This window comes from Aedes albopictus, chromosome 3, assembly GCF_035046485.1.
Source record: "Aedes albopictus strain Foshan chromosome 3, AalbF5, whole genome shotgun sequence".
NCBI lineage: Eukaryota > Metazoa > Arthropoda > Insecta > Diptera > Culicidae > Aedes > Aedes albopictus.
The window spans coordinates 156,775,538-156,788,134 of record NC_085138.1 but is presented as its reverse complement, the minus strand read 5'-3'; the positions used below and the strand labels follow the sequence as shown (position 1 = coordinate 156,788,134).

The 12,597-nt window shown below is 38.4% G+C and overlaps 1 protein-coding gene and 1 long non-coding RNA gene across 2 annotated transcripts in view; both read left to right on the top strand.

Annotated features, from left to right (window-relative positions):
• The window catches only part of LOC134291400 (uncharacterized), a 286,882-nt gene that overhangs the window by 259,883 nt on the left and 14,402 nt on the right, over positions 1-12,597 (top strand). The gene's annotated exons all lie outside the window — the stretch shown is intronic.
• On the top strand, positions 6,513-7,436 carry LOC109422562 (uncharacterized). Its single transcript, XM_019697360.3, has 3 exons — positions 6,513-6,695; positions 6,759-7,046; positions 7,104-7,436. Exons 1-3 carry the CDS (start codon positions 6,594-6,596, stop codon positions 7,347-7,349), a joined length of 636 nt encoding a protein of 211 aa, XP_019552905.2. The 5' UTR covers positions 6,513-6,593; the 3' UTR covers positions 7,350-7,436.

Sequence of the window (12,597 nt, the reverse complement as noted above, 5' to 3'; positions counted from 1 at the left end):
CGCCAACATCGACTCCGACCACTATCTGGTGATGGTCAAACTGCGCCCAAAACTCTCCGTCATCAACAATGTACGGTACCGGCGACCGCCACGGTACAACGTAGAGCGACTGAAGCAATCGGATGTCGCCTCAGCATACGCGCAGAATCTCGAAGCCGCGTTGCCAGAAGAAAGCGAGCTCGATGAGGCCCCTCTAGAGGACTGCTGGAGTACAGTGAAAGCAGCCATCAACGACGCAGCCGAGAGCACCATCGGGTATGTGGAACGGAATCGACGGAACGAATGGTTCGACGAAGAGTGCAGAACGGTTTTGGAGGAGAAGAACGCAGCGAGGGCGGTAATGCTGCAGCAAGGGACTCGACAGAACGTGGAACGTTACAAACAGAAGCGGAAACAGCAGACCCGCCTCTTTCGGGAGAAAAAGCGCCGCCTGGAAGAAGCGGAGTGTAAAGAAATGGAACTGCTGTGCCGTTTCCAAGAAACACGGAAGTTCTATCAGAAGCTCAACGCATCCCGCAACGGCTTCGTGCCGCGAGCCGAAATATGCAGGGATAAAGACGGAGGCCTCTTGACGAACGGACGTGAGGTGATCGAAAGGTGGAAGCAGCACTTCGATCAGCACCTGAACTGCCGTTCTACGCATAGTTGTCCCATGTTGAAAAACTTGAAACGGAGAAAATCGCGATTGAAGTTTCAAACAGGTTTTTCATGTTTTTTGGCCAAGTGGTGCAACAAATCGGATTTTAGTTTTCATAGTATCGTTAGAAATCGCTTATATTTTCATGCCTGAAGTATTTCCAATCAAATATTTTTTAAAATATAGTGTTTTTTATCAAAAAAATGATTAGTGGGATTGTTATGCCTAGAAATATGGTCCTGTTGGCGAAATTTCTACGCATATCAGTCCCACGATAATTAGTGGCCTCTTTCCACGTTCTATGCGGTCTGTTCTGTACTTTTTTGTTATATTTTTAATAACAAACAGTGCAAGCTTCTCTTATAACATTATAAGACTCTCATGCATAAAGCTCAAATGTCTCGAGGCAAAACGGAGCCGAAAGACAACATAAGAGTGACATCACATTTCTTAATAATCAGGTAAGTAGGAACTAGGTGAGTGAGTTGGTGAATAAGAAGTTGATTATTGAATTGATGAGAGGATGACTGTGAGGTGCTCCTAGATTAAGTGAGTTGGTGAGTGAGTCAGTTACGAATTAGGAAAGTTACAGCTTACATGGAGTTGTCCCGTTAATTTTGATGTGTTGGTGAGAGAATTGTTAAATTGGTGAGTGTGTGTGATAGTAAGTAAATGAGTTAGTGAGTAAGTGAGTTTTTTTTATTTATGAGTATGTGAGATCTGTTCCGTAGGAGTGAGTGCATTAGTAAGTGAATAAGTGAGTTAGTAAGTGAGTTTAAAATGGGTTTCGTGGCCCTACGATTCGCAGCGCCAGCCATTTAGGCGTATTGATATCCACGTAGTGTGACTTCGATTCTCACTCCAGTCTGAGGAAACTTTCCATCAAACGAAGAATTCTTCGTTGGGCCACTGTGTGTCGTACACTCAAATCTCCATTAAAGAAATAAGTCGGGGATATTTAAATGTATTCATTACGTAAATGTATTCATTTTTTTTTACTTAAATAGCTCTTCCATCGCAGTTTACGTCGAAATATATACAGTATTATCGAAATAAGCGATTAGAACGTTAGGCCAAAAACGTTATAAGGTAGGAAAGGTCATTGGGCCAAACATTTTGTAAGGTCGAAAAGGTCATCAGGCCGATACATCGTTTGGTCGAAAAAAACGTCGTGTGACCGCAAAATATTGTTACATCAAAGAATGTATTCATATGGCCGAATAAGTCATTAGGTCAAAAACCTCATTGAACCGGATTGGTCATATGGACGAAAAGGTCTTTAGGCCGAAAAGGTCTTTAGGCCGAAAAGGTCTTTAGGCCGAAAAGGTCCTTAGGCCGAAAAGGTCTTTAGGCCGAAAAGGTCTTTAGGCCGAAAAGGTCTTTAGGCCGAAAAGGTCTTTAGGCCGAAAAGGTCTTTAGGCCGAAAAGGTCTTTAGGCCGAAAAGGTCTTTAGGCCGAAAAGGTCTTTAGGCCGAAAAGGTCTTTAGGCCGAAAAGGTCTTTAGGCCGAAAAGGTCTTTAGGCCGAAAAGGTCTTTAGGCCGAAAAGGTCTTTAGGCCGAAAAGGTCTTTAGGCCGAAAAGGTCTTTAGGCCGAAAAGGTCTTTAGGCCGAAAAGGTCTTTAGGCCGAAAAGGTCTTTAGGCCGAAAAGGTCTTTAGGCCGAAAAGGTCTTTAGGCCGAAAAGGTCTTTAGGCCGAAAAGGTCTTTAGGCCGAAAAGGTCTTTAGGCCGAAAAGGTCTTTAGGCCGAAAAGGTCTTTAGGCCGAAAAGGTCTTTAGGCCGAAAAGGTCTTTAGGCCGAAAAGGTCTTTAGGCCGAAAAGGTCTTTAGGCCGAAAAGGTCTTTAGGCCGAAAAGGTCTTTAGGCCGAAAAGGTCTTTAGGCCGAAAAGGTCTTTAGGCCGAAAAGGTCTTTAGGCCGAAAAGGTCTTTAGGCCGAAAAGGTCTTTAGGCCGAAAAGGTCTTTAGGCCGAAAAGGTCTTTAGGCCGAAAAGGTCTTTAGGCCGAAAAGGTCTTCAGGCCGAAATGGTATTTTGGCCTGGTTTTGGCGAAATAATCTTGTTTTATACTTGAATTATTCAGCCCTAACGTCCTTTTCGGCATAATGAATTTTTCGGCCTAATGAAATTTTCGGCCTAATGAAATTTTCGGCCTAATGGCCTATTTTGCCTAATGACCAACAAAGCATACAACTGAGTAAGCTTCTGTATTAATTATAAATGCCAAGAAATATGTACATATCATTGAAATAAAATATGTTTAGAAATACAACAGCTTAAGTTTTCAAAACATTCTGCACCATGCCTTCCTCTGCTTGTATGGGTCATATGAATAGGAACCCCAGCAAAGATTGAGAGTGATTTGCCATTAGAGGCTTCATGCTTCATGTATCTTTATTTGAATATGAAGGGTCAGAATGCCGTTTTTTTTTATTCGTGAATTTTAATTTAGGCTAATTCTTTACACAGAATGCCGTTGGTACGGCTCATCCTATTCGAAAACAAGCAGTTACGGTACTTTGTTTACTTTTAATACAAATACAATAATAAGAGTATAATGCTTTTGGTGTCTATTATTTCTTTTACACAACTTGTCTACGCCACAAGTTACTAAGAACAGTTTACCCTAGAATTCACTGACTCATCAAGTCTCTGAGCGTCTAGGTGTCTTGTTTATCAAGTTACTCAATAACTCATTAACACATTAATTCAAAACAGTCACTCGCTTACCCATCAACCCATTAATAAACCAACTCACTTATCAAATCACTCGCTTATCATCTTACTCATTTACTCATCAACCCACACACTTACAAAATCTTGCGCGCCAAGTCACTCACTTACTATTCAATTCACTTACTCGGCTGATCTCTCATCAATTGAAATATTGATTGCTTGTTCAGTCCCTCCGGCAGTTCGTCTTCGGTTTGTGTTTAACCCAAAAGTGTTCTTTTTATTTTCTAAATAGACGATAACTAAGCCACTCACTTACCGACACACTGATTCAATCAAATTATTGGGATAACATTAAAATAGAAAAGTGAAACTCATCAACTCACTTACCAACAATATTTCAAGCTTGCTTAAATTCTGAAAATTTTCACACATACCAGTCATTTAATTCAGCAACCTCTTTGTCATTGTATTGGATCGGCTTCGTCATGCTTCACAACATTTGAGCCCATTAATTAACTTAAAATGTTTATGTTTGGTTTATGAGCTCAACGCGCATTGCAGCAAAATTTGAATTTAGATTGAAACTGCAAGTTGCGAAGAAATAACAGTTTTTGTTTAACTGGAAAACAAGCTTCGTTCCAGCTGGAGCGTAATGCCAACATAAAAGAAGAGTTTATATCATACATTATTGAAATAGCCATGCTATTAGGTGAAGTAAGTTACTAAAAATGCTAAATGTATCGGTTTTACATAGAAATTTTATAGTGGGACTGTCCAAGCAACACACATGTTATAATAGAGTTACGACAGCGCAAGTTTTGGTTGTATAGAAGTTTATTTTACGTAATTCTAACATTGTGTTGAAATAACGTAAAATAAACTTCTATACAACCAAAACTTGCGCTATCGTAACTCTATTATAACATGTGTGTTGCTTGGGTGTTATGCGTAGAATTTCAGTTGTGGGACAGACATGCGTAGAAATTCAACAGTGGGACAATTTGACTTGACATGCTTTTCATTGAGTCTTCGAACAAAGTATGTTATTTTTTGATGTTATATGAAAATATACGTATAAATAGAGCGCCTGGTGCAAAAAAGTCAAAATCGTCAAAAAGTAACATGGGACAACTATGCTTATAACGGCAGTGAACGGCGTGGAGAACGTAGGCATGGGAACCCACGGCAATGGAAGAAACGACGACGCTGTTGGCAGATTCCAGATGGCGACAGTGGAATACCCAAAAGGAGTTTCGGATTGTCTGGTGGAGAAATCACACACGACGTTACTTGGTTAACAACTTGGTTTAATAAACGTAAACGAGGATAAAAAGAACAGTGTACACGCGGTAGCGGACGACGAACGAATGCTGAACGACGATGGGCGCGCAACGCAATGCAGGGGTGCGCACATGGCTGTGCGCGATAGGGTTGAGCAAAAAAGCACACAATGAAAAATGTCGAAGATGTGAGCATTGCCCCCTTCAACAGACGCCAGTGCAGCGGAAGACGGAAATGAACCAACTCCCACGCTGAAGGAAGTTAAGAATGCCATTCAACAAGCTCAAAACTAACAAAGCAGCTGGTAAGGATGGTATCGCAGCTGAACTCATCAAGATGGGCCCAGAAAAGTTGGCAATCTGTCTGCATCGGCTGATAGTCAGGATCTGGGAAACCGAACAGCTACCGGAGGAGTGGAAGGAAGAGGTAATCTGCCCCATTCACAAGAAAGGCGACCATTTGGAATGTGAGAACTTCAGGGCGATCACTATTTTGAATACTGTCTACAAAGTGCTATCCCAGATCATCTTCCGTCGTCTGTCACCTAAAACGAATGATTTCGTGGGAAGTTATCAAACTGCCTTCATCGACGGCCGGTCGACAACGGACTAGATCTTTACCGTACGGCAAATCCTCCAGAAATGCCGTGAATACCAGGTCCCAACGCATCACCTGTTCATCGACTTCAAAGCGGCATACGACAGTATCGACCGCGCAGAACTATAGAGAATCATGGACAAAAACGGCTTTCCTGGGAAGCTGACTAGACTGATTAAAGCAATGATGGACGGTATGCAAAACTGCGTAAGGGTTTCGGGTGAACTATCCAGTTCATTCGAATCTCGCTGGGGACTGAGACAAGGTGACGGACTCTCATGCCTACTCTTCAGCATCGCTCTTGAAGGTGTGATGCGACGAGCCGGGCTCAACAGCCGGGGAACGATTTTCACAAAATCCGGTAAATTTGTGTGCTTTGCGGACGACATGGACATTATCGCTAAAACATTTGGAACGGTGCCAGAGCTGTACACCCGCCTGAAACGCGAAGCAGCAAAGATCGGATTGGTGGTGAATGCCTCAAAAACAAAGTACATGCTGGTAGGCGGAACCGAACACGACCGGATCCGTCTGGGTAGTAATGTTACGATAGACGGGGATACTTTCGAGGTGGTGGAGAAATTCGTCTACCTCGGATCCTTACTGACGGCTGACAACAACGTGAGCCGTGAAATTCGGAGGCGCATCATCAGCGGAAGTCGGGCCTACTACGGGCTTCAGAAGAAACTGCGGTCGAAAAAGATTCACCCACGCACCAAATGCACCATGTACAAAACGCTAATAAGACCGGTGATCCTCTACGGGCACGAGATATGGACCATGCTCTAGGAGGACCTACCTAAGGACGATCTTCGGCGGTGTGCAGGAGGACGGTGTGTGGCGGAGAAGGATGAACCACGAGCTCGCTGCACTTTACGGCGAACCCAGCATCCAGAAAGTGGCCAAAGCCGGAAGGATACGGTGGGCAGGGCATGTTGCAAGAATGCCGGACAACAACCCTGCAAAGCTGGTGTTTGCAACTGATCCGGTTGGCACAAGAAGGCGTGGAGCGCAGACGCTTGCCCATTTCTTGAGCGATTTTTTGCCTGAAGTTCCCACGTATCGAGATAGGCGAAGAAATTTCTTGCGATTTGCGTACTACCCATTGATTAAAAATGTTTGGAAAAGTTGCAGCAAACAAATTATTTCGATCGATATAAAATGAATGCACGTGCATTAACCGTTTCAACTAGGTACATCAGACTTCAACATGATCAAACATGCGCATCTTAATTCGTATATTTTTCAGTAAACAACGCAAGAAGAAATACATTCTCTTCGGAACCTAAAATTGAAATCAAATCCCGAAACTATCGATATCGGTTGTCGGTTTCCGAAAATAGTTTCTTTGTTCCGTTGATCCCGTGCTCCATTTAGCCATGAGCTTTCCGTTTCATTAGTCAGATCAATGTTGATCGCCGCCAGCACGAGCCATCAAACCTGCAAAATGGTGCAACACGGTGGACACTATCGGAAGCGAACTCTGGACTACAGTAGTAAACACCGGAATGTAAGATGAATTTCTGTTTTAGATAGGTTCGTTGATCTAATGATGTTCGACAACGTTCCATAGTTGGCAAAATTCACCACTGATGTGGAGCATTTCCTGGAGGAGTACAACAAGGTCGTCGAGAATCGGCAGGTCCATCGACGGGACTATGCACGCCACCTCCGGGAAATCGAGACCAACCTGAAGCTGTTGATATCGAAATTACACCGGCTTGAAGCCAGTGGTTGTCGCGAACAACTATTTTTGGAGCTGTTTTGCTGTGGGACATTGTTCGAAAACAGTGACGAGTTGAAGCGACACTATTTTCGATATCACTATACTCCCCGGTTGGTACATCCGAATATTGTCGAGGTATGATGAAGTATTGAGTGAAATCGAACGATCAATAAAAATAACACTCAATTCCAGCTACGATCAGGATACGGAAAACTGGAACACTTTCGACGCCGATTGCAGGAATATCTCAATTATGGAACGGAGTGCTCTGCGGTGCTGCTGGTGAATTTGCAGAAACTCTTGAACAACGTTAGTCACACCATCGCGGTTGACAATGCGCCAAAGGATGACTGGTCCACCAAACCAGATTACCAAATATTTAAATGGAGAGATTTTGCACCTAAGATCGAACGCTTTCTTATAAAAATAAAGGAATGAATAGTACATGTCAGTTGAAACATTTGAAATAATTAACCAATAAAAATTTCGTGGAAAATAATGAACAAATAAAATGTTTAACAGAAATAGCTCATAGCGGGCAAAGATTCTTTTCCTCCAGGAACTCTTTCTGGAATTCCTTCATGAATTTCTCCCATGCTTTTTTTCTGGGATTCCATTTTTAAAGTGCCTTGAAGACGAATGGTTACCCAGAGTGTTAGAAAACGATGGGAAAGTCACAATCATTGGTGACTTTAATATCAATTGGTTAGATAACGTACATAGACATGAGTTGAAATATCTTATGGATTCAGTTTCGTTGTGTCAAAGAGTAAACTTTCCAACGAGAGTGAATCATAGAAGTAGCACAATGATTGACTTAGTTTTTAGTAATAGCGATAAATTGAATGTAATTGAATTACCACTTGGTAACATATCTGACCATGTCACTTGTAATGGAAAATTCTACAAAGGAAGTAGTACCGCATAGGAAAAAAATAAAATGTTGGAAAAAAATATTTAAGATCTCGTCTTCAGACTGAGCTTCGTTGGAAAATGAGGGATTTTCACCAATGTTGTGGTACTGACAGTTCAGCGGAAAAGCTATCAGAAGCAATAAAGTGTTCTGTAAATAGTATGGTTGAAGAAAAAGAGATTGTTGTTACAAACACAGCACCAAGGTACACGAGTTCTTTAAAGTCTTTGAAGATACTCCGAGATGAAGCTCATTTGAAGTTTAGATCAACGCGAAATCAATCAGATCGGGACGATTACCAGATAAAAAGAAATAGCGATGTTTATGCCATTCGAGATGCTAAGAAGTCGGCTGTTCAACAAGAGCTGAGAGCGTTTAGTAACAACTCAAAAAAGCTGTGGAAATCCTTGAAGACATTAATGAATCCAGCTAAAAATACTGACATAGGAGTCCGATTTTCCAATACATATCGACGATGATCTGGATGACAAAGCAAAAGCTGATAAGTTAAATGACTATTTTATTGACAGCGTTAAGCAGATTCACAACAGCATACCAGAGTCTAATTTGAATGATGCCGAGAATACTGGCCCGAGCAGAGGAGAATATAAAAATAATAACAACTGGATCGCAAAACCTGTTTTTATATCTTGGTTTGTTATTACAAACTTATTGAGGCATAACTTTTCCATAACAGGTTTTGTTGGGCAATCTTATTTTGTTATGATCCTGCTGTTGGTATATTTTCTTTAAATAACATTTTGATTGTTTTGCTGTAGAACAAGTTCTGTTATTATTGTATTGCAGAGTGCACCATTATTTGATAATCAATAGCACAACAATAAAGTTTTGCAATCACAACTGCACCATGCGAGATTTACAGCAAAAAATAAATAAAAAGTTAACATTTGCTGATTTCAATACAGAAAGTAATGTTTGGAGTCTATGAGACATATCTTCGGTGTGTATGAATCGGTTAAGCTGAACTTTTGACACGGAACTAAGAATTACTTTTATTTTTATAATTTTTATTTCTATTTAGTTCGATCCATTCCAGTGGAAAAAAATGTAGGATTTCTGTTGGTTCTATTTTGGAAATAATAAAGTGAACAACCATGATCCACCTTATCTCATAAACAAAATTTATTTTAAAATTATTTCAAGGCCGTTTGGTCTAGGAAGACTGGAAGCGTGCCATTCTCTTTGAATGACTGACTCATGAGTTATAGTGATTTATGGGCTTAGGCATGGCTGTTTATTATTTTTTATTTTCAAAATGGAACCAACAGATATTCATTTTTTTTAACTAAGGGGTGACATACCTATCTTGCGAGCATAAAACAATTTTTGTTATGATTCTGATATTGTAATTCATTTTGCATCCATATTGTTATCAATAACTTATAAATTTCAAAATTTGTTATTGAAACATTGTATAAATTCACTGTTATTTAGTTGTTATGAAACTAACACAACCTGTTATTTAACTGGTCTTCCAGGAACATTTTTTTGTTATGATTTTTGTTATTTTGCCACTTATGACAGACAAGTTTATAACATGGTATGTTATGTTAATAACATGAAAATATCTCTTTGCGTTGCTCAGTTATTTTGCCAAAAGTAACACATTTTATTATGCTGTTGGTATTCCAAGTTCAAATAGCAGATGGTCAGTATTTGAGCCAGTTGATATGACCCGTTTGAAAAAAAAACCGTATACAACTTGAAACAATGTGGAGGAATTAATAACGTTAATACGACAGTAATGATTGATACACTATGTCCCTGAGTAAAGGAGAATTTCCATCAAGCTGGAAGAAGTCTTTAATGGTGCCACTTCTGAAAGTGCCAAATTCACAAAAAAAAACTGACGATAAGAGACCAATAAACATGTTGCCATTATATGAAAAAGTTATTGCGCTCATAGTCAAGGAGGAGTTAATGTATTTTCTCAACAATCATGACATTCTGTTGCCAGAACAGTCTGATTTTAGAAAACATCATTCTTGCGAAACTGCATTGAATTAGTTGCTTTTTAAGTGGAAGAATGCTTTAGAAGATAGAAAAGTAGTATTAGCCATATTCTTAGATTTGAAAAAGGCATTCGAAACCATAGACAGAAACAAGTTAATTAGTACTCTACAAAATACAGGAATTAATGGTAAGGTTATTGACTGATTCAAAAGTTATTTATCAATTAGGACACAGGCTACTATCTATCGAGGACAAGAATCTGACTGTAAATACGTTAACATAGGGGACGAATTTCGCGCCAACTCGACCAGTGGTTGGCAACACCCTCTCAGAATCGAATGAAACTTGGTGGGCATAAAGACTAGGTTTTTATAAGCAACTTTGCATACTTAAATTTTCGAAAATTTTCAAGAGTAACATTTGAAGAGGGCCTAACTTTTTTTCGAAGAATTTTTTAAAATCGATGTAACTCAAAAATGACAAGACCTATAGAAAAGTGTTGTATGGGGGACATTTAGAGAATTGTCCAAGCTTTCATGAAAAAATATTTTAAAAATTCAAAATACATTTTTACACGCTAAAAAATATATTTTTAAAATTAAAAGTCAATTTACAGAAAATGCCCACTTTTTTATGTTTTGAAATTTTTTTCCAAGAAAGTCAATATTGTTGCCTAACTTTCCTCCATACATCACAAGATGGGCACTTTTAAGGAAAAAAAGTTTTTCTAACAAAAACTTTTTCATGTTATTTTTTTTAGCGTGTTGCGCATTAACTCGTACAGGATGTATCAAGAATCCTTATACCCATTTAATAACACTCAATGGGCATTACAACTTTGTTTGATTGGGTGCCTTCTTTTTCTTGGCGTTACATCCCAACTGGAATAGAACCTGTTTCTCAGCTTGTTTTGATATCTGAATGCTTAAAACAGCATTATGTTTGCTGAAATAGTGTTATTGTGTGCCTAGAACCAGTGAACTAACATCATTATTAGAAGCGAATGATAAAGAATTGGTTTTATTTCAACAATGGCTAACCACTGATCGATGCAATTTGGAAACTATTACTAAGACTATAGACGAGTTTGTTCCGTATTTTGTAGAAAAAGTTGATAAGCTTATAACTCATGATTTCATTTATTAAGAACAATCCTCATTTTTGCGGGATAAAAAAGAATCTTTTAAACAGGGTGAAGTATTAACAATTTGTGACTTTTCAGAAAATTATTCATTTATCATTCAAAATTCAGCTCAAGGTTACCATTGGAATAATTCTCAAGCTACCATTCACCCCTTTGAAGTGTACTACAGAAAAGAAAATAAGTTGGAAAACTTGAGCTTTATAATAATATCTGAAGTACTTACACACGATACAACAGCAGTTCAGTTATTTATATCAAAACTGCTGGATTTCATTAAACAATCGATTGATTTCTCAAAAATTACTTTCATGTCAGATGGAGCAGCAGCTCATTATAAGAACAAAAAAAAATTTGCCAGTTTGTGCAGTTGTCAGTCGGTGGATTGGAAGCAGAATGGCACTTCTTCGCAACTTCAAATGCAAAGGTCCATGTGACGCTGTTGGAGGTACTCTCAAGCGAATGGCAAAACGAGCAAGTCTTGCTCGAGATTATGGAAACACAATCACAACTCCTCGAGAACTGTATGACTGGGCAGTTAAACAGTCAGATATACATATAACAAAATTGAATTTCTGCTTTATTTCAAATGAACAATATGCAAAAATGACGGATGAACTTGAAGAACTATACACATACAGTCACGTAAAAACAATACCTGGTACACAAAAATTTCATTCATTTGTGCCAATTTCTGAAAATCAAATTGAAGCGAGAAGTTTTCGAATTCAAAAAATAATCCAAAAAAGTTTACTTTGTTTCAAATAGACTAAAGATCTAATATTCAAAAAACGTTACAATAGAATGTATAAAAGAAGGATGTATATATTGTAGAAAAGAAAATAATTGAATACACATATACATATGTACATATTTCATCAATACACAAGCGTTTTCATTGATATAAAACCCTAAAAGCAAATTTGTCTTGAGCCCTTTCCAATATCAAGCACGTTTTCAATGTCAAGCACGTTAAGATATTAAAAAAGTAGTTGAGCCCATTAAGTTTTAATGGATTGTCATTAGGATTCTGGATACATTACTGTACGAGTTAATGCACAACACGCAAAAAAAAATAAAATGAAAAAGTTTTTTTAGAAAAATTTTTTTTCCTTAAAAGTGCCCATCTTGTGATGTATGGAGGAAAGTTAGGCAACTATATTGTCTTTCTTGGGAAAAAAAATCAAAACATAAAAAAGTGGGCTTTTTCTGTAAATTGACTTTTAATTTTGAAAAGATATGTTTTAGCGTGTAAAACATTTTTTATATTTTTTAAATATGTTTTCTTGAAAGCTTGGACAATTCCCTAAAAGTCCCCCATACATCACTTTTTTGTACAACTTATCATATTCGAGTTATATTTTTTGAAAAAAAAAACGGCTAATGCGCAACACGCTAAAAAAACTAACATGAAAAAGTTTTTGTTGGAAAAACTTTTTTTCCTCAAAAGTGCCTATCTTGTGATGTATGGAGGAAAGTTAGGCAACAATATTGACTTTCTTGGAAAAAAATTTCAAAACATAAAAAAGTGGGCATTTTCTGTAAATTGACTTTTAATTTTAAAAATATATTTTTTAACGTGTAAAAATGTATTTAGAATTTATAAAATATTTTTTCATGAAAGCTTGGACAATTCTCTAAATGTCCCTCATACATCA

Bases quoted from the DNA above. Each gene is read 5' to 3' on its own strand.
- LOC109422562 (XM_019697360.3), top strand. From the start codon at position 6,594: ATGTTGATCGCCGCCAGCACGAGCCATCAAACCTGCAAAATGGTGCAA. The intron at 6,696-6,758 runs GTAAGATGAATT...AACGTTCCATAG, and splicing joins ACAGTAGTAAACACCGGAAT to TTGGCAAAATTCACCACTGA. The intron at 7,047-7,103 runs GTATGATGAAGT...ACTCAATTCCAG, and splicing joins TACATCCGAATATTGTCGAG to CTACGATCAGGATACGGAAA.